The sequence below is a fragment of the Miscanthus floridulus genome, chromosome 1 (genome assembly GCF_019320115.1).
Source record: "Miscanthus floridulus cultivar M001 chromosome 1, ASM1932011v1, whole genome shotgun sequence".
Lineage (NCBI taxonomy): Eukaryota > Viridiplantae > Streptophyta > Magnoliopsida > Poales > Poaceae > Miscanthus > Miscanthus floridulus.
The window spans coordinates 68,501,876-68,529,008 of record NC_089580.1 but is presented as its reverse complement, the minus strand read 5'-3'; the positions used below and the strand labels follow the sequence as shown (position 1 = coordinate 68,529,008).

The window sequence follows — 27,133 nt, the reverse complement described above, 5'->3', positions numbered from 1 at the left end:
AACGTTGTGGCCTATGTGTTTTACACTCTGATAGCTCTGAACATTTTAGCAATTTCAATTTATCGCATTTTTTTTTGTTGCCTTTTCACTTTCTCAGTGACAGGTGACATACACCTCCATAACGATGTTGAACTGACTTCACTAGTATAGTGCCCGTGCTAACGCTACGGTGCCATCTATAAACACAAATCAACCAACAAAGAGCATAATAACTCAGACAACAAAATAATAAGCATAATAACTCTGTTAAAAGTGAGATGAAATTCAGATGAGCACATACTAAGAAACATAATAACTCAGCTAACAAAAAAGTATAACACTTGTACGTTTTATGCACGGCTAATGTGTTAATAATGATATGAAGTTCTCTCCAATTATGTGTTTTTTATTCAGTTGAGCAACACCAACTGGCAACTGAGGTTATCATCATGCATGGAAATGTGCTACAAAGAATCATCTCCAGCACCTTCTGGTTGAGCAGCGACATCATCCGTGCAGTCCTTTAAATCCACCATGTGAAAAAAAATCATTTTTCCACGCAAAAAGACGCTAAAAAATAAACAAGCATAGACTGATAGACTGAGCAAACAAAAAAGCAAATCGAACCTGGCACCTGCTTCGTGGAGCCTGAAAATGGCAGTGCTTTGCTTGGTGAGGCAGCAGCAGAAGAAGAGCTCTGCGTTTGCAGCATCAGCCTCCTGTTGGCACCCAATACTGCACTGCACTGCAGCGTTGCTGCTGGCTGCTCAGGCGCACCAGGGAGAGCGAGCAGCGGCCGCCCGATGACCATCAGCCTGTTCGCTTGTTCGTAAACGATCGTAAATTTCCAGCCGGAAATAGTGTTTTCCTCTCATACCAAACCAGCCAGCAGTAAATAATCCACGATACGATACGGCCTCCCGAACAGACTGCATCTATGCAGGAGCTCGCCCAGGCACAGCACGGCGTACACCACCACGACGAGCTTGAGCAGGAGCGGCAGGTACTGCGAGAGCTCCACGCTCAACGAGTGCAGCACCTGGCAGAGAAGGAACAGAGACAAACGTGATCAGAGAAATGAGAAAAATATTAAACGTCCCGTCCAAGGGCGAGGAGTGGCAGCTGGCGTGACGTACAATATGATAACACATAAAAGAATGAGTGACATCTAGTATAGCACGGCAATATCAATCACGAATCAATACCTGAGCTTGCCAAATGGTTTCATGACAGTCAGCCAGTGCCCTGTGCACCTATATCACTTGCCCCTCAAATCTGCAATCCATCAAAGCAAAGAAAAAAATTGTTTGACGATTTAATTTATTAGTCTCCAAGTCTATCGCTGTGCTCAAGATATATTTGTTTAACACATAAATATACATTGTCATCGTCTTATTATTGTTTGTGACAAGACCTGTCAAAATACAGAATTTAAGCAGATATAAGAAGAACCGTGTTTCCCTATGCATGCCTAATAATGATATAACAATAGTACAATACTACCCAACCAGAAGACAATACATGGGGTGAGATCTAAATGACGCGAATAAGCACAAACCTGTATGACGAGCCCTCGGCATCAGTGGATCTGACACTGTTCCCATCGCCAAACGCAGATCCGGCTCCTCCTCCATTACTTCCTCCTCAACGGCTGAGGCGGAGGTCCAGGCCGCCCCCGACCTCCTGGTTCATGTTGATCAATGTCCATGGGTTGATCTGGATGTCATCCTTCTTTCCTGAAGGATCCATTTGGTCGCTCTCGATCCTGATCGACAGCTTCCAAGCACTCTGTGTCATGTTTGAAGTGAGCTTGGTTATTATTATAAACGGTTTACTGACTGGTATTATACAGCAGCAGCAGTAGTACTGCTGCAATCGATAGCTGCTTACTTCGGGTCTTTCAAAAAAAACTGCTTACTTCATAATTCGGTCAAACCAATAGATTCGTTACTTCATAAATCAAACAGTAAAACATTTGTTGTATCTCCCTTCAACTTGTTAATTCAGATGCATACAACTGATCCATCCAAGAATAGTGACATGATACATTCTTCAAACCAATAGATTCGTTAGCACAATTAGCATTAACACTTCCACAGAAAAAAAAATCTATCACATTCACGTGGACGCAGATGCAATTTATCTGTGCTATGGGCATGCTGAAACATTTCAGGGGCCTGTTTTAGAACTAATGTCTAAAACTCATAATTTGGTCAGTTAGATAATCAAATATATTGCATCAGATTCAGATGGCCTATATCTTCTCTTTCAGGCAAGAGAGGACAAAAGCATATGCACTATGTGTCTAATTCTGCTAGTACACGGCCAGCTCGTTACTACCCTCAATATCAAGTTCGCTACAATTAAACACCACCAGGATGCATCCGGATTCCCAGCCTAATAGAACTGAACTGAGCTCGAGGAGTTTCCCGAACATATGAAGAATAATCATATCGAATTTCCCACTCTTCCAGTCTCCAAACTGTTGTTTGACTGCTACTTACTATAGACAGGATCATACCCAGACTAAATCACAGTGTGTATTCCGAATACCACAATACAAGACCCAATCCGGCGACAGCTGCCGATTCCCCTCCCAGCAACACGAAAAAAGAAGACAAGAGGATGGCATTAGGGCCGCAGGGGCGTGGCGTACCGCGAGTTCATCGACGTCGATCTTGACGAAGATGGCGTCGGTGACGCGGGAGGCCAGCTCCTTGAAGGCCGGCTTGATGAAGTGGCAGGGCCCGCACAAGGACGCCGAGAACGGGGGGCAGGGCCGCCGCCGACGGCGGCTGCAGAGGGTGATGCCCTCCACCCGCCGATGGTGCAGTGTTAGATCGTCAGGTTGACCGTCCCATCGGGCATCGTCTCCGGCTTCGCGAGCGGATCAGGTGGGGCGGCGGACGGAAACCCTAGCCGCGTGAGGACAGCTAGCAGTAGGAGCATCTGAATCTGTAGAGAAGAGGACACAAAAACATGTCTGTTCGGTTCTCTGGCTGAGACATGACCGCTGCTGAAGTGCTGATTGTCGCTGGCTGTGCTTCCTGGGATGAGCAGATTCACTACGCTACACAGTAGAGGCAAACCAAGGAAAAGTAGATTCACTTAAATCCCACAAAAAAACAGCGAAAAAAATGAACAGGTACTACTACTACTAACAACACACAAGTTCACACCACAAGCAAGAACTAAATCCATGACTATCTATACACAATCGAGAGAAACACATTTGGATTCGAGTGATGGTATTGAAGGCTACTGCTACGTACTACTACGTATCTACGAAGGGCCGCAGCTCGAGCACTCCTTGCCTGCGGTCGCTGTCGCTGCGAGTGGGAGCACCGCCGCCGCAGCTACGAGTGAGGTCGCCGTCGCTGCTACGGAAAATTTTTCCCCCGCTCGTGTGTGATTTCGGGGAGGGGTTGCGGCTTGTGGGGAAGGGGAGCGGAGACGCATGCGACGCCTTACGGGGAAGGGGAGCGGAGACGCTCTGGGGTGGGAGATCCAGAGAATATCGGCCGTCGGACGTGGTTGAGCAAGCAGAGAGAAGAGTTAATTTGGTGCGCATGCTTTTAATGTTATTTTTCTCTGTGTACGTTTTGTAGAGTGGATATAGTTTAGATCATGATTGTAGAGATGAGATTTGTTTGGTGGCTGTAGGATAATTTGAAGTGGTGTATTATAGAGATAGAGATAGAGATAGAGATTAGTCTCAAAACCCACCAGCCGTGTTTGGAAACAAAATGGGAGAACTGCTCAGTTCAAATTTAGAACTGAATCCAAGATTTAGGTCGAGACCCCACCGGTTCAACACCAGAGCCTCCAAATTTACTTTTTCTAATAGGAGTACTATGTACTCGGATTGATATGTCCTGGCAGCAAATGAGACTCGGATTGATCAAGCCCTCGCGTGCGAGGACTCGGATTACCCGTCAAGCACTCCCTGGATTCCACTTCCACCATTGGATTGGGAGCCCAACTTCTGTGGCGGGTGCCTTGCCCCTCACGAAGCCGCCTCGTATAAATCACGGTCACCGATCACACGGCAGGCGCCGCCACTCGAGCACTTCTCCGACTTCGATCGCCCTGTTAAACCCCGGGACCGGGAAGAAGCTCCAGCACGCCGCGGCGCGGACGTGGGGGCTCCATCCGTCCCGTTCTACCCGGACAACCGCCGCCGCAGGGGCCGGCGGCGAGTGCGGGGGCCGCCCGATCCACGCCATGGAGAAGGTGAGCGCCCGCGGACTCGACCTCCTCTCACGCCGCTTTGAATTCTCGAACGCGATTGGCGTGTAAGTGCGACGCCCCTGTTATAGGCTGCGCGGGAATTGTAGTCGCGTTTACGGCGAAAGTTTTTGGGTGGAGCTTCCTCTTCCGTTCTGTTCTATCCAGCGCAAAAATTTTAGGGGCCGAACAAAAGTGCGACAGCAACATGGTCGTCTCTACCTCCGCTCGATCTTAAGTCTTTACCTCCGCTCGATCTTAAGTCTTAACTCCACCTATACGATAGAACTTTGCCTAAAAATTCAGGGGCTCCAGGGCTCCGGTATCGGTAGGGGGCTCTAGCCCCCCGCCCCACCGTTGGCAATCTGGTGCCCTTTCTGTGATAAGAGCGTGATGCTCTTGGCGAATTGTGTGTGTGTGTTTTAATAAGAATTCAGCTTGCGTTTGTGGTCTTGTGGAAGCATCGTGCAATGTTTAGTTGATGCGTAGTGAATGCTGCAACTGATTTCATTTTTATCGGTCTGATTCTTTTGTTGTCGTTGGTGTATCGGCTGCAGCCGCTAGATGAGAAGGAATTGGAGCGGAAATTGAAAAAGGATCAGAAGGTACTAACTTGGATGAATTCCTGTAGTGTTCATGATGGAACTGGAAATTTGGTCGAGTTATGTGGGCTATGTATGCTCAGTTGTAACCAATGTGTTAGGCGTGTTCTCTTACAGGCGAAAGAGAAGGAGAAAAAGCTCAAAGCGAAGCAGAAGGAAGCGGCTAGGCTCCAGGTGGCGGCAATGACTTAATGGCCCATTTCGTTCACTGATCTGATTAATCTTTGTCTCATCTCTGTGTTGATGTCGGTTATCTGTAGGGGCAAGCGGCATCAGATGGAGGTCGAGCTAAGAAGAGCGATAAGAAGCAGAGGAAGAGAGGAGCCACTGATGAGAGTTCAGAGGATTTCATTGATCCTGATACCCCTGCTGGACAAAAAAAAGTGCTGGCTTCTCAGATGGCGAAACAATATAGTCCAGCTGCTGTTGAGAAATCGTATGTTGCTTGTTGTCACTTTAGTGAATGCTAACATCAGAGCCTTTGCAACTCATTGTAAGAAGCATGTGAATAAATTGTTTTTTATTTCCCTTTTTATCATGTAGATGGTATTCCTGGTGGGAAGCATCCAGATATTTTGAAGCAGATGCAGCAAGCTCAAAGCCTCCATTTGTAATGGTAAGTGTGCCTTCATTTTCCAAAGGGTTCTTTTAAGAAGAAACATTTGCTCACACACATTATGTTGCTGTTCAGTTACATGATTTCACACAGTGAGGTTGTTTGTTTATTTATGCAATATAGGAATCATTTGACACATCTATGTTTTATACGTTGTTCAGGTCCAGCCACCCCCTAATGTGACGGGGGTGCTTCACATAGGCCATGCAATCACAGCAGCTATTGAGGTAGTGACTATTGATTAATGTCCTTTTATTTCTTCACTATGTGTTATGATGTCGCCATTCATGCCCTTTTATTTTGATGCATGGAGAATAATTCAGGATGCTATGATTCGCTGGCGGAGGATGTCAGGTTACAATGCATTATGGGTTCCTGGAATGGACCATGCTGGCATAGCTACACAGGTATTTCTGTTTACTGTCATCAAATAAGTTCAACACATAAAACATACTCCACCCGTTCCAATTTGATAGTGCATTCTTTTGGACTTTTATATTTTAATATATTTTTTCTATAAACTTTTTCAAAGTTAGAGATATTTAACTTAGGACAAAGCTAAAGTGGCCTATAAGTAGTTGGGATACAACTATATGTTTCCTCTACATGAGAAATTATGTGTTATTGCAATACCACCCATGGTTGATAATTCTCTTCTTTAAAGTATGGGAGTGGGCTGATTATCTCTTTGTCAATACTCTATGGTAGCTTGCATCAGCTAAATTATTTGTTTTGCACCATCAGGTGGTGGTCGAGAAAAAACTCATGCGTGAGTGGAATCTATCAAGGCATGATATAGGACGTGAGAATTTTTTATCTGAGGTAAGTGCTTGGTTCCTTAAGCATAACGTACCTCACTAGTGGCAATGGAATTATAATGTTCAAGGTGTATTGCCACATTGATGGGCATTGTTTAACACTTAAGTAGGATTTAGTGCCAAAATATGTTTTTCATTTCATGCCAGTGTGCACTGATGTCCATACAGCGACGAAATTTTGCATACGTCAATCAATCTACCATCTGACACAGAAAATCCCAAAGTCTGTAGTGGCATTATATACATTGCTCAGTTAACTTAATTACCTGTGAAAAAGTTAGATATCATCCATATTATAAGTTGCCGGTTCATTCTTATATTTCCTTGTTCCCTTTTTTCATTTGTTTCTTTCACAGGTCCTCAAATGGAAAGACCAGCAAAGTGGTACCATACTGAAACAGCTTCGCATGCTTGGGGCTTCACTTGATTGGTCACGTGGGGTATTCCTTTTTGTTTTCCTCGATGGTTTAGCTTGGGAAAAGTCTACATTTATGTATGGAATACTATTTTGTTTTGTTTCAACTCTCAAATTTCCTTGGAATCTATGTTCAGTGTTTTTCAATGGATAAGCAGAGATCAAAAGCTGTGACCGAGGCTTTTGTTAGGCTGTATAAGGATGGCCTAATTTATAGGTTAGTTTTCCATAATCTTGAAAGTTCTGTAATCTGTATGTGGTATATTTGGTTCTACATCGACAATGTGTGTGTATTTTTTCTTATTATGTGTTATTTTGGAATTTTCCCATCTTGATTGATATATGTCTTCTGGATGGATTACCCTGATCCCTGATGCAGGGCTCATCGTCTTGTGAACTGGGATTGTGCACTTCGAACAGCAATTTCTGATATTGAGGTACATGAGACTTCCACATTTCCAACAGAACGGACAGTTTGGTTCCTTGCATAACTGCAGCACCCACATGTTCCAGTATAATATAATAATGTATCCATTACCTATTTCAGGTTGACCATAAGGATCTTACAGGAGAGACTTTGTTAGAGGTTCCTGGTTATAGATCTCCAGTGCAGTTTGGTGTTTTGATATGTTTTGCCTATCCTCTAGAAGAAGGTATTGGTGAAATTATAGTCGCAACAACGCGGATAGAAACGATGCTTGGTGATACTGCCATTGCTGTTCATTCGCAGGATGAAAGATATAAGCATTTACATGGAAAATATGCCCTGCACCCTTTCAATGGCCGAAAACTCAAAATTATTTGTGATGCGGAGTTAGTGGATCCTAATTTTGGTACTGGTGCTGTCAAGGTTGGTGTGTTCATAGTGGTGTTTTGGATATCTTGATTTTGATTTTTCCTATTTGGTCTATTTATTACATATTGCTATAAGTATCCACTCTTTTATATATATTGTGTTTATTTATTGCTATCCTGCAGATTACACCAGCTCATGATCCCAATGACTTCAAGGTTGGGGAACGGCATAACCTTGAGTTCATTAATATTTTCACAGATGATGGGAACATAAATGAAATGGGAGGCTCACAATTTTTAGGGATGCCACGTTTTGTTGCTCGTACTGCTGTTATCGATGCATTGAAGGATAAGGTGTTGCTAGATGATTTATTTTTGCTGCTATTCATAATTAATTCTATTTCTACCTCAATCTTGTAGTCGAGAAATTCAATATGGTTTGCTAGAATTTATTTTTATTTAAGTTTCTTAACCATCTTAGAGTGTATACCCAAAATTCACGATTCAGTTGAATCAAATAGGGGAAAAAATATAGTTGAATACTGTTTGATTGTATGTTCCAATAATCTATAGAGTAATTGTGCACATATTCCTTGAACCTGAAGCTTAGCAATTGTTACAAAGAGTAAACTTAATTGTATTACAATTGGTGCATCAATACTTGATTGTTGCTTGGTACCAACATGTTTTATTTCTTCAATTGGCTTTATCTTTTCCACTCCAGCTATAATATTTAGTTAGTGGGAAAAACCTGTTTTATATTAATACTATATGACATTTGTGTGAAGATTACTGATATTTGTTTTCCTATTTTTATTGAAAGTTTTGCCTGTTTGTTTATCTTGCTGTTATTATCCATCTTTTCCTGTATTTTATTGCTATTGTAATTGCAATATTGTAAACAGTTTGCACTTGTCAATCAAGGATCTGTACCGAGGCACAAAGAATACCGTGACAAGCTTGAGTCTTTGTTCAAGATCTAAAGATGTTGTGGAGCCAATGATGAGGCCCCAGTGGTTTGTTAGTTGTAACTCTATGGCAAAGGTAGCTCTTGATGCTGTCAAATCCAAAAAGATTGAGATCATTCCACCACAATATGAGCAAGACTGGTATAGGTAAACACTTCTGTTGGAGTATGAGAGTATGAGTGTATTAGGCCCATGAGGCCCATGTATGACTAATATACATTGCTACCCTTCTAGGGTTAGCCCAAGCCCAATGAGAATTCCAGCATGGTATCAGGCTAGTTTTCCTCCCTCCCCTTCCCCAACCAGCCACCAGGCGCCGCCGGCCGGCCTCTTGCCGCCGCCATGGCTGGCCGCCCTCCCCCTCCCCCTCCCTCCCCAACCTACTTCCACGTTTTCCCCTCCCTTCCCTACCCGTCGTGGGCCCAGCGCGCGGGCGCCGGCCCCCTTGCCGCGGACGCGGATGGCCCGGCCGCCGTCGCTGTCGCTGCGGGCGTGGGCGCGGGTGCCGGCACGGGCGCGGGCGCAGGCGGCCCCGCCGCCGCGGGTGCGGGCGCAGGCGGCCCCGCCGCCGCGGGCGCGGACACAGGCAGCCTGCCCACTGCCGCCGCCGCCGCTGCTGCAGGGGCGGGCGCAGGCGCAGGCAGCCACGCCGCTGCCGCTGGGGGCGCGGGGGAGACCCTGGAGCCTTTCTTCTTCCCCGCTCCCCCTCCTCTGCCGCCCCCTGCCCCTCTCCAGACGGCAGGGGCCAACTCCGCTCTCGCCGCCGCTCTCGTGGCTGCACGGGCTGCTGCTGCGGACAGCCAGGCCCGGGTGCGGGCGGCCGCCCTCGCTTTGGAGCGCGAGCGCGACGCGGCTGATGCCCTGGCCCGCCAGATCGCTGAGGCGGAGCAGCTCCTCGTCCTCCCTACATCCTACGACACCGCGGCCACCTCCTCAGGCTCGACGGGTCACCGCGCGTCTCGCACCACGGTCATCTGGCACGACCCGGCCGACCCGCACGTGGCTCAGCTCCACTACCAGGCCGGGGGTGTCCAGAACATCCGACTCCTCGTCCCGGTCGTCCTCGAGCCTGAGTCGCCCTCTTACGCTCGTTGGAGGGACCTGGTTCTCCTCACCCTCCGCCGCTACGCCCTCGACGACCACGTCCTAGTCGACGCCTCGGTCGCGGTCCAGACCCCATCGTGGCTGCGCCTTGACAGCGTCGTCCTCTCCTGGATCATCGGGACGATCTCCCTGGACCTCCACGACCTCGTCCGCAACTCTGCTGACGCTCGCCGGGCCTGGCTTGCGCTCGAGGGCCAGTTTCTGGGCAATGCCGAAGCCCGGGCCCTGCGTCTCGATGCGAGCTTCCGCACCTTCGTTCAGGGTGACCTCTCCGTTGGCGATTTCTGCCGGCGCATGAAGAGCATGGCGGACTCCCTGGGCGACCTTGGCTGGCCCGTGGAGGACCGCATTCTGGTCCTCAATGTCCTCCGCGGGCTTCAGGGAGCCACCAGTCGCCCGCGACTCCACGGGGTGCAGCCTGGCCCTCTTTCCACAACCCGTGGTTGGGGCGCATCTCCATGTGGCCCTTCCCGGCTCCAGGTGGAGAGCCTCGCCCACCAGTGGCCTTGCTCACTGGAGCTCCTCCGGGGTTTTACTCCCCGTCTGCGTGGGCTACACCTCCCGGCGCATCTTCGTGGGTGCCACCTCCCGACACCTTGCCCGGGCCTGTCGGTTGGAACCCGGCGGCCTTGGCCAGATCCTTCAGCACCATGGCCCTGACACCGCCTGCCGGTACCGACTGGATTGCCGACTCGGGTGCCACTTACCACACTACTCCAGACCCTGGTATACTCTCCTCTATTCACCCTCCTTCCTCTCATCCTTCGTCCATCATGGTCGTGAATGGTTCGTGTATTCCAGTCACGTCCGTGGGTGCCGCCGTGGCAGACCCCACTGCTTACCGGAGTCTTGCAGGTGCCCTTCAGTACCTCACCTTCACCAGGCCAGACATCACCTATGCAGTGCAGCAGATATGCCTTCACATGCATGATCCCCGAGAGCCTCACCTCACTGCGCTCAAGCGCCTCCTCCGTTACCTCCGCGGCACTGTACCCAAGGAAGACACACAGAGCGGAACGGCACCCGGCAGAGGCCCTTTCCCTCCTTCCTGCAGGTCCGTGATGACCTTGTCATGGAGGAGCTCACTCAGGGCGTCCAGCCAGGGTCCACCTCCGCGCCAGGGTCCTCGTCTTCCTCGACTGCCCTGGCCGCTACTCCTCCGGCGCGTTCGTTCGCTCCACCGCCGTCGTCGCTTCTTGGTTCTCCTCCCCCCGGGCCGGGCGGGGGTGGGGGGGGGCCGTGGCGGCCGCCGTCGCCGCGGAGGGGGGCGTGGGGGCCGCGGGGGCCACCACACACCGGCTCCTCCAGGGAGCCACCAGTCGCCCGCGACTCCACGGGGTGCAGCCTGGCCCTCTTTCCACAACCCGTGGTTGGGGCGCATCTCCATGTGGCCCTTCCCGGCTCCAGGTGGAGAGCCTCGCCCACCAGTGGCCTTGCTCACTGGAGCTCCTCCGGGGTTTTACTCCCCGTCTGCGTGGGCTACACCTCCCGGCGCATCTTCGTGGGTGCCACCTCCCGACACCTTGCCCGGGCCTGTCGGTTGGAACCCGGCGGCCTTGGCCAGATCCTTCAGCACCATGGCCCTGACACCGCCTGCCGGTACCGACTGGATTGCCGACTCGGGTGCCACTTACCACACTACTCCAGACCCTGGTATACTCTCCTCTATTCACCCTCCTTCTCCCTCTCATCCTTCGTCCATCATGGTCGCGAATGGTTCGTGTATTCCAGTCACGTCCGTGGGTGCCGCCGGCACTCATGGTTCCTTTCTTCTTCCTGACATTCTTGTTGCACCCTCTATGGTTCACAACCTTCTTTCTATTCGTCGTTTTACAGCTGACAATTCCTGTTCTGTTGAATTTGACTCTTCTGGTCTTACTGTAAAGGATTTGGCTTCCCGGCGTCCTCTTCTCCGATGTGACAGCACGGGACCCCTTTACACCCTTCGGCTTCCGACGTCTGCTTCCTCTTCGTCACCGTCTACTTTGTCAGCTGCCTTCGCCGCCACTCCTTCTTCCACCACTTGGCACCGTCGTCTCGGCCATCCTGGACGTGATGCTCTGACGCCGACTGGGCCGGGTGTCCGGACACTCGGCGCTCTACCTCCGGCTACGCTGTCTTTCTGGGCGGCAACCTGGTGTCCTGGTCGTCCAAGCGCCAGCCGGTGGTCTCCCGATCCAGTGCCGAGGCGGAGTACCGAGCTGTCGCTAACGGCGTGGCTGAGGCCTCCTGGCTCCGACAGCTCCTTGCCGAGCTCCACAGCCCTCTCTCCCGGAGCACGCTGGTCTACTGCGACAACGTCAGTGCGGTGTACCTCTCCACCAACCCCGTGCAGCACCAACGGACCAAGCATGTGGAGATCGACCTACACTTTGTCCGTGATCGGGTTGCCATCGGCGATGTTCGGGTCCTACACGTCCCGACCACCTCCCAGTTTGCCGACATCTTCACCAAGGGCCTCCCGTCATCGACCTTCACCGAGTTTCGCTCCAGCCTCAACATCATTGGTGGCTAGTTGCGTCTGTGGGGGGGCTCGTGTGTGTGCTTCCTTTCATGTCCAGTCTGTAACTCCGCTGTGACGGTAGTTCAGACTGCGGGGGGGTGTTGGAGTATGAGAGTATGAGTGTATTAGGCCCATGAGGCCCATGTATGACTAATATACATTGCTACCCTTCTAGGGTTAGCCCAAGCCCAATGAGAATTCCAGCAACTTCTTTTCCTTCAGGCATGCATCCTTTTTTATGGTCAGTTTATGCAACATGTTCACCCTCCTGGATTACAGAATTGATAGAACAATGATCAATACCACATGACTTTTCGGTGTTGCAGATGGCTTGAAAACATACGTGATTGGTGTATTTCAAGACAACTTTGGTGGGGACACCGCATACCTGCTTGGTATGTAACACTAGAAGATGACAAAGAGAAAGATATGGGTAGTTACAGTGACCACTGGATTATTGCAAGGAATGAAAATGATGCAATCTTGGAGGCAAAGCAGAGGTATCCAGCAAAGAAATATCAGTTAGATCAAGATCCTGATGTATTGGACACATGGTTTTCATCTGGCCTCTTCCCATTAAGTGTACTTGGTTGGCCAGATGATAAACCTGATGTTAGTACTTTCTACCCTGGTTCTGTCCTTGAAACTGGCTCCGATATCCTATTCTTTTGGGTAGCACGGATGGTGATGATGGGAATGCAACTCGGCGGGGATGTTCCATTTCAGAAGGTAAGTATTCTGAGAAAACTGCAGTGCCAATCTTTTGTCAATTGCAGCTGTGCCGAATTCTTGCTCTGCCAATTCCACTTCTGTGTAGAACAGTGTAACGGTCTTTTTTTCGATCGTGCTAGGCACGTTTTTCATTAAGCAGGAGAGTGTAACAGCCTTTTAACATTAACATTGATCCTGGGGGCATGGACAAAACTTTAGGAACAAGGAATCTTTGATGGGGCCTCTCCTTCCTTATTGTTGGCCCTTCATTTCTTCATAGAGGATGCAGGACTTTGGTGCTTGGGTACAGGTACAAAGCTCCAGCTCCAGGAACTGGTCATGGGTAGGGTAGAGGGCTTGGTTTGGGTAGAAGGCTGGTTGTGAGCCCCCCCCCCCCCCCCCCCCCTGCTGAGGTCGTTGTTGTTTTTTGTTATCGGCGATTAGTCCTAGTTTTTTTTGTTTTGCAATCTTCTTTGGCCTCCTAGAGGACACTGAAGTGATTGCTTTGTATGAGGCTCCCCCCAATACACACACACTTTTTTCTCTCTAATATAAAAGATGCGTAGCTCTCCTGCATGTTCTAGAAAAATAATAATTAGTTAAAGGTTAGAAGTCAATAATATTTAATAGTTCCTTTTTAGGCAAACCCATGCCTAATGCTTGAGCTATTTAAACCTCCATCAATTTGGTCTGTTAGAGAACATTCTTGTTAGTCACTCGGATGCCCTGCACTAGTAAGCAGTAAGCTTACCAGCACACTTACTCACTATGGCTAGAGGTAGAAGAAGATATTGAGAACAGCTCATACACACACTGCACAAGCCCAGCGCTGGCCGAAAGCTCTGCTTCTGGATGTGGCAAACTGAACTGATCTGTTGTATTGCCTTTGGATATAATATATACAACTCTAGCTGTACCTCTACCAAGTAGAGTACACCAACTACCTACTCCTAAGGTACAAGGGTACACCAACTTCCTACTCTTAAGGTACAAAGCTTAGCTCAGCCATCTCCACTCTACATGGCTGAAGTAAACCACTACTACTATGGCCTACCGCCTTACTAGCTACAGGAGCTGATCGGTCTCCAACTCCCAACAGGGAGTGGTCGGCCGAGCCGACCATCCTCCAACAATGGAGAAACGGGGGGCAGCAGATTATGTCTTACAATTCTAACTAGCGTTAATCACTTTAAATCATTTCTTCCATGTAAATCCCTTGCGCTAATTGATGTACTTTTTGCACCTATATGTCACAACATCTACTTGAAACTAGTGTAGTTTACATAATCACCTAAAATGCTAACATGATTTCTGGGTCTAACTCAACTACAATAGCTTTAGTTGTGCTGAACGTGAAGAACACCAATTCCCTAGTGACCATCAGAAACTCCATTTTGCGCACATAGTAGAAATGATGCCTTACAATTAGAAAATGAAACCTTGATTAATGACTTTCTTTTGCGTTTATTTATCAGGTTTACTTGCATCCCATTGTCCGTGATGCACATGGCCGTAAGATGGCCAAGTCACTGGGAAATGTCATTGATCCCATTGATGTAATAAATGGCATATCACTGGAAAATCTTCAGAAAAAGTTGGAAAAATGGCAACCTGGATCCAAAAGAGTTAGAGAAGGCAAAAGATGGCCAGAGGAAGGATTTTCCTGACGGAATTCCAGGATGTGGTACCGATGCCCTTCGCTTTGCCCTGATTTCCTATACTTCTCAGGTTATATGTAACTCCAATTCATTTTATATTCTCTGTGTTGCCTTTGCCAAACTTCTTGTAGTAAAATATGTTGTATTGCAGTCTGACAAGATAAACCTGGATATCAAAAGAGTGCATGGGTATCGACAGTGGTGCAATAAGCTGTGGAATGCCATTCGTTTTGCGATGAACAAGCTTGGAGAGCAGTACAGGCCACCAGCAACTGTTGATGTGTGTTCTTTGCCACCAGTCTGCAAATGGATACTCTCAGTACTTAACAAGGCTATTGGCAAGACTGTGACATCATTAGAAGCATATAAATTCTCTGAGGCCACATCCTCTATATACTCGTGGTGGCAGTACGAGCTCTGCGATGTATTTATTGAAGCAATAAAACCTTATTTCAATGAATCTCAAGAGTTTGAATCTGCAAGAGGTGCATGTAGAGATACACTATGGGTATGCTTGGAGATTGGTTTGCGCCTGCTACATCCATTCATGCCTTACATAACTGAGGAGCTTTGGCAGCGTCTTCCTCAGCCTAAAGAGGCTTGGAGGAAAGATTCCATTATGATATCAGAATACCCCTCAGTTGTTCAGGTAAGTTGCTACTTTTCCACGAGTGTTTAGTGCAGTACAGACGGGCATTCTAAATACAGGCATAGGAGTTGCCTCGGCTCTTGGGAGTTTTTCCCTGAGCGTTGCTACTGTGGCACGGGAGTTTGGCATGGAGGAATGCCACAACTCTTGTACGTAAACTCTCTTTTTCATGCTTAATTGAAGGGCAAAACTGCCCGCCATTGCGGCCCAAAAAAAAAGTTGCTACTTTTCATAGCAAGTTTGTCTTTCCAAGAATTTGATGTTCTGAATTCCAATTTGATTTATTTTAGTATGCGAAAATAGATGGAGTCTGATAAATGAAAAAATTGCTATACGGTTTGAGAAAAAAATATTTAATAGAGGGAAGCAGCATTGTAGTGAATATACATATAGAAACGAACAAAATTTATAAGGCATATCTACCTCAGTTTGAGAGATTAGATAGCTCCACATCCTGCAATACAACTTTGTAACCCCTATTTCACTCTAGAATTTTTTTTTGATTGACAGAAATGGACAAATGAAAATATTGAGGATGAAATGGAGATTGTGTTAGATATCGTGAACAAGCTACGATCACTTCGGCCATCAACAGATACATATGAAAGGTTTGTTTGTGTTAATGAAATGTGTTATCTATGTTAGCAGTGTGCGAGAACGATGTGTATTGTTTCTGACATATCATTAGATTCTTCTGATTCATGAGAATTACTTCATTTGAATCTAATTCCACATTTTTCTGTGTGCATCTGAACAGACGTCCTGCCTTTGTGCTCTGCCGAAGCTTCGAGACTGTAGCCACCATTCAGCGCTACCATTCCCAAATTACAACGCTTACATCTGTATTGTCTCTGAAGGTTTGATGGATTATCCATTTTTTACGCTTCCAGTATTTATTTCATTATCCATTTTTTATGCTTCCAGTATTTATTTTACTAATATCCGTCGATGCACTGGAAAACATAAGCACTGATCCAAACGGTAATCTACCAGATCCTGACAGAGGATGATCCGACTCCACCTCACTGTGCCACACATATAGTAAACAAGGATCTATCCGTGTACCTCCAGCTTCGGGGAGCTCTGAACACTGAAGCCGAGCGCGAGAAACTAAGGAGAAAGAGGGAGGATATCCAAAGGCAAGTGTGGTCACAATCTGTCTTCCCTATTCAACCATCTCTGTATCGGACTAGTTTAGCAATTCCACAGTGTGTATTCAGTGGTCTTTTTTTCTATTACCAAAATGCAGGCAACACGACACCTTGTCGCAGAAAATGAATGCTTCGGGCTACCGCAAGAAGGCTCCGCAGAGGAAGCAAGACGAGGATACGAGGAAACTCGCTACTTTGTTGGGGGAACTCGAGATCATCGACGAGGTTGAGACTAAGCTAGACGCAAACAACTAACGAAGTTAGATGATTGACACATCAGCCTTCTCTTCTGAACGAGCTATACGAATCACTGACGTAGATTTTGCATGTGTTTGGATGGATGATTTCGTGGAACTCTGACAAAGAAAGTATCTTCAATATGTAAATAGCTTGTCTTACAGTTTCAAAAAAAAAAAGCTTGTCTTACGGCCCTGTAATTAATAACCTCTGTTATTCATTATTTTGTCAACTGACCTATGTGCCCATCACTATTTTGTCAAATGTTACTACCTCCATTCGTAGGAGTCATTTTGGCCTTATACAGTTAGTCAAATACTATATCACTCTCCTTGTTTCATATGCAATGCACTACGTCTTTTTTAAAACGATAAATAATATGTAACGGAGGAAGTAACGTGCTTGACTGTACGCGGAGCCCACCAACTCGCTCACAGAGGTGAATTATGAAAAGACTAGTTTTGATCGGTCTGCAGAGGAGATTATTAACATTTACATCTAAGAGATAAATTGTAAAATACATTCTATAATTTATCTAACAAAGCTTATTTGATATTGTAATTATTGTTTATTGAATAGACTTAGGTTAAATTTAGGATGGTTTGACTTAATACATTTCAAGACGATGGGGGTGACGGTGCAAATGAACATATTGCCGAAGCAGACCCAGATGGCCAGATCCACCACACCCACGCTTCTGGGAGACCTCGAGTATTTCGCACCAGTATCAGGAGTCAATAAAATTATTTGTTTAAGGCAATGAGTATATAGGAAATAAAATTCAGAAACAAGTCATTAACATAAGCACTCAGAAAATTCCCCAAGCTCATTAGTCATCAGCCAGGAATAGTTTCCCGCCTGTCCAGAAACAAACCAAACTGCACCAAGCAATATTACACTGCTTTGTAAATATTTTTTCCCCCGAGAGTAGCTCACCTTGGTAAGAGCCACATAATTCTTGATTAGCGAAGGAGCGCAAAAGGTGAGGTAATTCCGCAGAAACAGAACCGTGCTGTCCATTTCCGCATGTGGATTGTCAGCATGCTACACGTCGCTGACAGCTTTCTTCAGGGCACCCATGTATGTCAAAGTCTTCTCCACATGAGATCCGTAGTAAAGCGAAAATATTGCCTCTGCTTGAGCGAATGTGGCTGCTGCGCTTGCCCCATCTCCCAGGGACAGCAGAATCGAAACAAGCTTGGTAAGCTCGTGCGCGATGATGATGTGTTTCGGGTGGTACAGCTTCTCGAGGATCTGCAGCATCACAGGGGTCACTTCTTCAGCATAATGCAATAGCATATGGACCTCACCTTTTGCGGAAAGATGTTCCAGATACTCAGAGGGCCCCAGACAAGTAAAAATCCTGAGTGGCAATTGAGGATGAGAAACATGGTTACCTGAATTGATGCTTCACAGTGCTTTCTTGCTCGTTCTTGGTCTCCTACCTTTGCAAAGGCCTCTGCAATTGTGTCTTCGGCCTACATACTTCCACATGTTCATAAGAACACGACTTATGTGTACAGTTGTACACAAGTGCAAGTGGACTTGGATACAGAATTTGAACAAAGACAAATGAGCAACCTCACCTGCGCAAGAGCCTTGCTATATGGGTGCCTCAGCTTCTTGAGTAGTTTTAGGGATTGTAATGCCTCTGTGATGAGAGTCTTGTCTAGCAATGTAAGTTTCTTCAACCTGTCAAGTGCAGTTGTTATCACAATTCCTGGTATGGATGAAACCCCAAATTTACAATTCCTAAAAGAACTCAAGAAGTTGAGGTAATCAAATTTGAAGTTTCATATGCAATTGTGAAGAACATACCTATTGATGGTAGATTCTTCCCTGTGTGATGTAGCCAGAGCAGACAACACATCAATATGGGATCTACAACTCGTGCAACATCCATGATCTATGTTCAGACTGACACCAATATTTCCTAAAAGAGATTTGGCGACATTCTCCATATCCTTATCAACCTTTGATACATCCTAAACAAAAAGAAACTCATCGTCATGTCATCTGTGATCCATCATCATTAAGTACTCCCTCCAGTCACAAGTGATGTTTTGAAGTTATCTTAAGTCAACCATTCAAAATTTTGATTGCATATTTCTTTTTATATGTTGAGTTTGGATATTTAAAAATAACACGAGTAGATTTGTTAGGTGTCATGAAATATTTAGTGTCATAAAAGTAAACAAATTTGCTTTGATTCATAAATATTCTGTAGCAAAAGTAGTATTCAAAGTTGTGTTTTGAAGACCATGTTAGTCTAAAAGGGAACTTATTTGTGACTAAAGGAGTAAATGAGAAGATATTTAAAAAAAAAACATAGTATACGAAAATAACCGTACAGGCAATGATAGTTTGCAGACATAAGATCCTCCTAGGGAAACATTCACAAAATTCTCTTTGGACCTGTAGTAAGTTGATTCTGATATGGCACCAAGGCAGTTGCTTTGTGGACAACAAAATGAATTCAAAACAAGGTCTGATAGATTTAGCTCTGAGCAACTTGAACATTGACAACTGAAGTAGTAATTCTCTTGAAGTGACTTCTGTCTCTCTGAAAGTTGCATCTCACCAACCTAGAAATCAGAAGCATGAAAAGTTCAAAGCATAAGGCATTCAACTCTGCTCCAGAGAGAGATGGAGGAAACTTGGGGGGGGGGGGGGGGTGTTCAGTGAAACCTGTGGACCATATGACAGTTCAACTGGGCTCCCGGATTTTACAAATTCTGTAGTTCTCAGCACGAGCGCACGTGAAAGAAAATATGCATGTACATTGGGCTGACATGAGTGATTGAACAGGCTACCAGATACATAAACAGCTTGAGCAACCCTGACCTGACAGTGAGCAAACAAAACACAAGACAAAGGTTACAGAGCACAAGACCACAATTTAGAGTGAGGCGCCTTTTATGCCAATAAACCAGCCTCATATACTGTGATTATAGTTACTTGATAATTGATACAATATTTTTTTAATAACTTTGAATTCCTCTTTCTCCGTTTTTTTAATCTAATTCAGTATTGAGCTTCTGGGTTGGAATTGTGTTCTATCGGCGTCAAAGTTCGGCTAGGCGGCGACTACTCGGCGACTACGCGCGCCTAGTCGCTGGGCGAAGCCCGTCGCCGCGACTAGGGGCATAGTCGCGCATCGCGGCGCTAGGCGGAGCCGTCCGCACGCCGTCGCGACCACTGCCCAGCCGCAGCCGTCGGGCGCAGCCGCACGTGCACCAGCCTCAGCCGTCGGGCGGCCGCGCGTGCGCGTGTGCCCGCTCCGGCTGGCCGCGGCCTCCGGTGGACGCTGCACCTCCCCTGGCTGCCGCCTGCTGCCCCTCCCCACGCCGGGCGCGGCCCTCTGGTTGAAGCCGCCCCTGCTCTGCTTCACTCGGGGAACCAGGCGCGGCCCTCTGCTCTGCCTCGCCGCCCCTGCTCGCGGCCCTCTGCTCTGCTCAGCTTTCTCTTGGAGCAGAGTAGCTGCTCTGCTCTGCTTTCTCTTGGAGCAGAGGAGAGCTCCGTTGCCAAAACGCCTAGGCAAACGCCTAGGAGCGCCTAGGACCGAATACTCCCGACTAGGCGCTAGGCAATGGGTCAGCGCCTAGATTCCGCCTAGCGCCTAGCTGAACTTTGATCAGCGTGAGATAACGCACAATGATTAACAGGAACCAAACGACCTTTTGCAGGAACCAAACGACCTTTTGCAGCTCTAATAGCTGGATGATAGATTGCTCCCAGTCCCAGAAAAAATTACAGAAAGTATAAAAAGACAGACCTGCTCCACACCACACATGTTTGCACCTTCAGCTCCAGAAACACCTGTATTTACTGTGAGCTCTGGGCTTCCATCCACCGACCTCACTCGGACAATAGCAATTGAATTGACTTTAATTTGAAATATCAAAAGAACCAGCTGTAGAGGATAATCAACACATGAGTTTCTTCTTTCCCAAAATAAAATGTGAATGTGATACTCTATAATTTTTGTATACCTCAGGGAAAAAGTTTGTAGGGAATTGCAGTATATAGGAAACCATAGTAATGAGAAACAAAACCATGGTATAGATAAGAACATCCTTGAACCCAAGTACCATAGGGGTATCTGACTGAAGCTTGAGTTCCAAGCTTGCCTGATTTCTTGTCTGACTGGCATGAGGCCAACCAGTGGGCTTTAGATAAGACGCTAGACACAGTTGCAGACTTGCATTGCGGGATGGCTAGTGATCTAAAGGCTATTTACAGTCGTTGAAGACTGACTATATAACAGTAATCCTCATTGATTATGCTTTTCTTCCATATTTTGTTTGGTTTGATGTGTTTACTTAGTTTGCAAGTCAAAGACCTTTTCGTTCTGTACCACTTTTAAAAAATGGAATGACACAAATTCTTGCATGTTAAAAAAATGGCTTTCCAGGTATAAAAGCAAATAAAAAATGTGCTACTAAAGAGGACTACACAGAAGGAAGTTCAATAAATACTGGTCTTGTTGAGATGAGATTAAGGTTACTGAGGAAAATGAAACTGGCAATCTCCAAGGAGGACTGGTTATCTCCATCAAAACAGTATGGATCAAGACATTTGATAACAATTAGCATTGTGACAAATTTATATAATAATTCAAAAACCTGGAAACTCGAATTGCCATCAATTTTAGATTTCAGACCATACTCATTAACCTGGTATATTAGAACGATAATCTCTGAAGATAAATGTCATATATACCTGTGATAAAGAATCTTCTGTCCACAAAAGGTCTGATCTATAATAATTTTGGAGGCATAACAATAGGACAATTGCATATATCTGTGATTCCAACTTGTTGGCAGGAGAATGTTGATCATAATGGTGAACTAGATCCTGCAATAGCGAACTTAGCTCATTAATTCCTGATATGATATCATCTATGCCATAACATTTGGGTGCTAACAGCATAAGAGAATGTCAACCTAATTTAGAAATGAGGTACTTTACCAAATTTGGGCCGGATATAGCAAAACTGTTTCCAGACAGCATCATTTTTTCTATGCTGCGTGCCATTATTCGTCCAGCTAAAACTACATCAGTTGGTAAAACAGCTGCCCAATTGGCACCTCCACATTCATGCTTGTGTTCAGCAAATAGCTTAGATCTTGGAGACTTGCAACTAGTAGAAGTTATACTCAGGTTTGCAATACTTGTTGAATATCCAAGATGAGTATCTTCATCACAAGAAATATCACCTACGGATTGCTCCTGGCACCTTTTTGAACAGTAAATTGGTATTGTACATGAAGGACAGAATACAACATCTGCTGGAGTTTCACTGAAGCAAAAGTGGCAGTATATTTCACGGGAAGATTTCATGATAATCTGCATTCAACTGTTGCAAGTAAGAAACACACAAACCTTCAGTTCATGCACACAAACTGAAATTAGAAGCAATAATTATTCATCTAGTTGAGGAAAAACAGGTTCATAGACATGACATAAACACCAGACCTCAGAAAGCAATCTCGTATGCACATTAAACAAATATTTAGGGCCATTCATATATGCAAATTGTAGTGGCTTCAGCGATACATACTATAGGAAGACGGAGAAATGTCATTTGGCATAAACAGAGATGGGTCTTAATTAATACCGCGGCAAGAGGATCCTCGACGTGAATCAACGAAGCTGGGGGGATATCATCTGTAGAAGCCATTCCTCTACCTTTGTTTGGTGTTGAGATACTTTCTATAACAACCTTATGAGATTGTCCTGTCAGTTAGTCAAATAATATCTGTCACTAAGTACGCATCCAACAGAAGAAAGTAGTATGGACTGCACATAAGAAGTTCTAACCTGCAAGAGGCAAATCTTCATCCTTGCTATCACAGTTTGATGTCCCAGCTTCATTGACACTTTCATGCTTTTGCAAAATCAACTTTAGTTCTTGTTCTATGTTATTCTTCCCTGAAGAAGTCACTTCCAGGCTCAATGCAACCTCTAAATCATGTACTGCAGATGAATAATTCTTAAGCACTGTTTTTACCATTCCCTTCCTGTACCATGCCTGAAATGCAGAAACAGGCGAAATGAAAAGAGTAACCTCCATGCTTTTGCTTGAATTCTTCAAAACAGAGACCTCAGTATAATTATGTGAAACAGCAATGTCATGCCTTAGAATAATTAGGTGAAATGGTTATGGCCCTGTCACAATCCCTTAGAGATTCTTTGAACAGACCTAATTTCTGCATAGTTGAGAAGAATGATTAGAATACAGAAACTCTTCAGCCAAAAGTACAAAGTAATATTATTTCCAGTGACAGAAATAAATAGTAGCAGAAAACACATTTAGTACATCCACTCCAAGCTTTTCAATATTTTTCACAGATCTTAACCAACAGTCTCTAAAGCTTTGTGGAACTGTGGGTATAGACTTGTTCTGCTATCCACCTGCCACAAGTATATCTTCACGCCCTATTTTCAGCCTAATAGACTCAAATACTTATTAAACTCGATACTAAAAAAGGGCACAAATTTGTCCGCTGTTCATATTCTGCAAACAAGTAAATGTAAGACTAACATGCATGGTGGAGGCTCGATTGACATATATTGCAGATACCAACTTCACATCCATGCCATCCGAATTAATCGGGACATGACGCAATGCCTGCAAGATATAATTCAAACAATCTGTTATTATCATGATAGAATATTCATCAATCAGCCACAGCAAAATTACCATTCCAAATGGATGGATGGGGATCGGTTGTGTAAATATGCCACTATTTTAACAATCTAACTGACCACAAACTTCAATGGTGAAAAATACAATTTCTTCTGAACTTGGTAGCTGCCCACAAACTTCAATTCTAGGATGACTGCAGATTAGCTGCTTAACTTTAGTGTTACAACAGATGAAAAATGTAATCAGGGGCAGAGCCAGGACAGGTGCTGTCCGTGCTGCAGCACCCCCTGAGCCCATGAATGTCTAAGCAATCCATGTATTTTCAGGAGTCTAAGAACAGTTGGGAAGTTAAATTCGAATGTTATAACACCGATCTAGCTAGAATGTAAGCATAAAGCACCTCCTTTCAAACAGTCATGGCTTTCATAAAAAAAAAAAAAAAAAAAAAAAAAAAAGTCATGGCTCCGCCCTCTGAATGTAATCATAGCTACAGAGACATCTGCTTTTGAAGTGTTACATCCAAAAGATTGTATATTTGGTGTGAAACACTGAAACAATACACTCATTTAAGCTCACCATCCAATTCCAATGTAGCGATATTTATCGTTTCTTTCTGTAATTCTTTTAACTGTTCCGTTGATATGCTTTCTTGGCACAGCAACAAACAAAGATGTTCAATTTAAGAACCACCTGGCTCTTATTTATAATATCAATCAAGTTTACAGCCGTTATATAATTTCGACCAACCAAAGTGAAAATTCAATCCGCATGTTCCAAATAAGTAGGTGGACGCAAACCTGCGAATAGTACCGGAGAGCTTGCCCAAACTCCCTCCTTGAGAAGCACGCATTGCCGTGGCCCTTGAACTCTACAGCCTTCACCTTGTCTTTGCGGCACAGCGCAAGTTCGGGGTCGGTCAGCTCTTGCATAACCTTGCAGTCGGAAACAGCCATTCAGAACCAGCGATCTAGCAGCCAAACTCAGGCCTCCTGGGGTAGAGCCGTACAGGGGCATCGAGAAACTAAAGGGGAGGGTGGGCGGTGGTTACCTGGTGGAAGAGAGGAAGGGTGTGGAAGAAGGCGAACAGGCGAGAGGTGGTGGCGGGGAGGTCGGCAGCCGTGCCCTCGCCGACGGCCCGCTGGAGTTCGGTCGGCACCGCCGATTTGAGCCGCTCCATGGAGAGTCCGTGGAGGCGGCCGGAGGGAGAGTGTGGATTGGTGACGTCAGCTTTAAAACCCAATGGCGGGCTATTGGGCCATTTTGAGCCATATTTATACAAACTGTTGGTCCACTTACAAGTTTGGGCTGGGCTGGGCTAGGATAGCACAACTATTATTTAGTAGGAAAAAGTCAACATTACCTCCTCAACTTTTGTGAAAGTCCGTTTTTCCTCTCTAAACTCCAAAACCGAGCAAAACGCATTCCTCAACTTTTAAAACCGTTCATCTTATCTCCCTGGCCCTGTTATAAGCAGTTTTAAAGGCGGTTTTATCTTTTTCTTTTTTATCTATTTCGGTTGAATCTTTAAAAAATCACAGTAAATCACTAAAAAAATAGAAAAATATAATTTTATTGGACTCCACATGAGTAGATCTACACAGTGAACATATAATATGGTATGCTTTAGTACAAAGTTTTTGCTATGGCTTTAGATCTATGATTTTATGTAATTAATTAGAATAATTCATAACTGCATTTTCTATGGTCCAATTGGTGGCTTAGCGTCCGGTCAGTTATAACACAGCGTTCGGTCAACTCAAGGTACCATTGAAACTGAGACACGTGGCTATCGTTGGGCGACCGGACGCTGAGGTCCAGCGTCCGGTCAACTTGATCGGAGTGTTCGGTCAGCCCGTGTTGTGCCCAGTGAAGGGGTACAACGGCTCTATTTCGTAGGGGCGTCTATTTAAGCCCCATGGTCGGTTGAAGCTCATACCTTTGGTAATTTTCATTGACATAGCAACCGTGTGAGCTTAGCCAAAGCCCTTCCACTCATCTCCATCATTGATTCATCATCTTTGTGAGATTAGAAGAGAATCCAAGTACATTGCTTGAGTGATTGCATCTAGAGGCACTTGGTGTTCGTGTTTCGCTACGGATTTCGCTTGTTACTCTTGGTGGTTGCCGCCACCTAGATGGCTTGGAGCAGCGAAGATCGTCGAGCGGAGGTTGGTGATTGTCTCTGACTCCGATCGTGGTGATTGTGAGGGGTTCTTGACCTTTCCCCGGCGGAGAGCCAAAAGGTACTCTAATGGATTACCCGTGGCTTATGTGATCCTCATTTTATGTTGGTTGTGCGGCACCCTATTGAGGGTTTAGCGTGTGAAGCCAATTAGCGCGTGAACCTCCAAGTGAGTGAATCACCACAACGAGGACTAGCTTGCCGGCAAGCAAGTGAACCTCAGTAAAAATCATTGTGTTTATCATTGATTCCGAGGTGATTGGTCTTCATTGTTATTCATCCTTATGATTGATTGGTTCCTTCATCTACACGGCGGTATAACCTTCTTGATCACTCTCATTACATTATCGCAAACTAGTTGTCAAGCTCTTTAGTGTAGCTAGTTGTGAGAGCTTACTTGCTTGGTTGGTGTGGCTCTTTAGTTAGCCTTTGAGAGCACACTAACATAGAGTAGTATCATAGCTATTGTGTGAATAGATACTATCTAAACTAGAATTATGGTAGGTGACTTGTTTTTTGAGTAGGCTAGCACAATACTTGCTTTGCCTCGTAATTGTCTAACCATTTTGTTAAGCGTTGTTGTAGAAATTTTATTAGGCTATTCACCCCCCTCTAGCCATTAGGACCTTTCATCATCGCTATTTCTCTTTATGTTAGTTGCTTCTAAGTTTTGACTAGAATCCAACCTGTTAACACAAGGAATTCGCCATATTCACGGCCATGCAAATTTGTAGGTGATGGAAATAAAAACGACGATGCTAGACTCATCCTCCGAGCAAGTCACTTTGATCGTCATCTCCATCAGTCACCTGCGAAGCCTGGCCAACAACTGCCTCGGATGTCTAGGCTGCAGCGGTAGCCATCCCTGCGCTGGACTCTTGGCTCGCGGCACTGGCCACACCCGAGGAGGCGTCCAGGCCTGCGCGGCTGGCGGGCACCCCCAAGGTGGCGCCCAGACTAGCACGACCGGTGGCCAGGCCTTGCTCGACGCCCTAGCTCACGGCGCCAGCCAGCCCCGATGTGGTGGTGCCTAGGCCCGCACGGGTGACTCGGACACTCGTGACCAGCCAGGCCGCTATGTTGTGGCGCGGCTGAGGTAGATCTGGAGCTGGCCTGACCACAGGTGGGACCTCGTCGGTGGCGCCCTTCTCCATTGCCAAAAAGTGGCGGCTAGGGTTTGGCCGCCCGACGCATGCGCGTGCCTATATTGCGACTGCGAGCGGCTACGCTTCAACACATGCAGAAATACGAACGGGTAAGGGCATTTCGGTCTTCTCGCGTTGCTCCAAAGGGTTGGTTCACGGTAGAGACAAACGGACTGGACAGAAGGGCCAAGAAAGGAAACGAATTTCGTTTTGGGACCAAACAGGGAAGTTTAAAAAAAGGCCAAGAAAGGAAATACAATTCTTTTAGGTCCAATGAACTAATTTTCACTGATAATTAACAGAAACTGATAGAACGAGAAACCACAAATCATGCTACTACAATCACTTACCAAATCCATTTTCTACTAAATCATGTAGTTCACCAATATCTTTTGAAAATAAAGTATATATTTTTTACCAAGAAAATTCAAGTTGCCTTTACCAATTTCTAAACCACGCCATGTGTGGGTTCCTAGTAGAACTCGTTTAATTGAAGTTTTTTTAGGACACGAAAAGAAATAGTGTATTAGGTGTGTATGGTTTCAAGTGTGTTCCCATTCTGTAATTGACTATTATAAGAAGTGAAGTTCACTCACATTTAAAAAATAGTAAGATTCCAATTATACATGGAAGAAATCAGTAACATAGACCACAGGCAATAGCTGACAGAACTCCTTCACATACCAAAAAAAAAATAGGGCGTCCATCCCTTCACATTCTT

The 27,133-nt window shown here is 45.7% G+C and overlaps 2 protein-coding genes, 1 long non-coding RNA gene and 1 pseudogene across 4 annotated transcripts; 2 read left to right on the top strand and 2 right to left on the bottom strand.

Moving 5' to 3' along the window:
- Positions 1-911: 911 nt before the first annotated feature.
- On the bottom strand, positions 912-3,007 carry LOC136486445 (uncharacterized). The gene is made up of 4 exons (XR_010766801.1): positions 2,636-3,007; positions 1,538-1,767; positions 1,185-1,254; positions 912-1,018 (listed from the first exon to the last, which is right to left on the bottom strand). It is a non-coding gene; the product is annotated as an uncharacterized lncRNA (long non-coding RNA).
- An 877-nt stretch (positions 3,008-3,884) lies between these two features.
- LOC136486436 (valine--tRNA ligase, mitochondrial 1-like) lies at positions 3,885-16,662 on the top strand (annotated as a pseudogene).
- Positions 8,763-10,295, top strand: LOC136510342 (uncharacterized). The gene has a single exon (XM_066504830.1). It carries the CDS (start codon positions 8,763-8,765, stop codon positions 10,182-10,184), a length of 1,422 nt encoding a protein of 473 aa, XP_066360927.1. The 3' UTR covers positions 10,185-10,295.
- Positions 16,663-17,199: 537 nt separating the features above from the next.
- LOC136486427 (uncharacterized) lies at positions 17,200-24,299 on the bottom strand. 2 transcript variants are annotated; one of them, XM_066483315.1, is made up of 15 exons: positions 24,134-24,299; positions 23,883-24,017; positions 22,981-23,067; positions 22,574-22,645; positions 22,257-22,467; positions 22,054-22,172; positions 21,405-21,782; positions 21,156-21,290; positions 20,209-20,346; positions 19,122-19,277; positions 18,785-19,018; positions 18,252-18,418; positions 18,020-18,125; positions 17,831-17,911; positions 17,200-17,687 (listed from the first exon to the last, which is right to left on the bottom strand). In XM_066483315.1, the coding sequence occupies exons 1-15, from the start codon at positions 24,260-24,262 to the stop codon at positions 17,478-17,480; spliced, it is 2,358 nt and encodes a 785-aa protein (XP_066339412.1). In that variant the 5' UTR covers positions 24,263-24,299; the 3' UTR covers positions 17,200-17,477. The 2 variants fall into 2 exon arrangements, with proteins under 2 accessions (XP_066339412.1, XP_066339419.1); XM_066483322.1 differs by lacking the exon at positions 24,134-24,299 and having other exon boundaries at positions 23,896-23,940.
- Between the last annotated feature and the right edge of the window lie 2,834 nt (positions 24,300-27,133).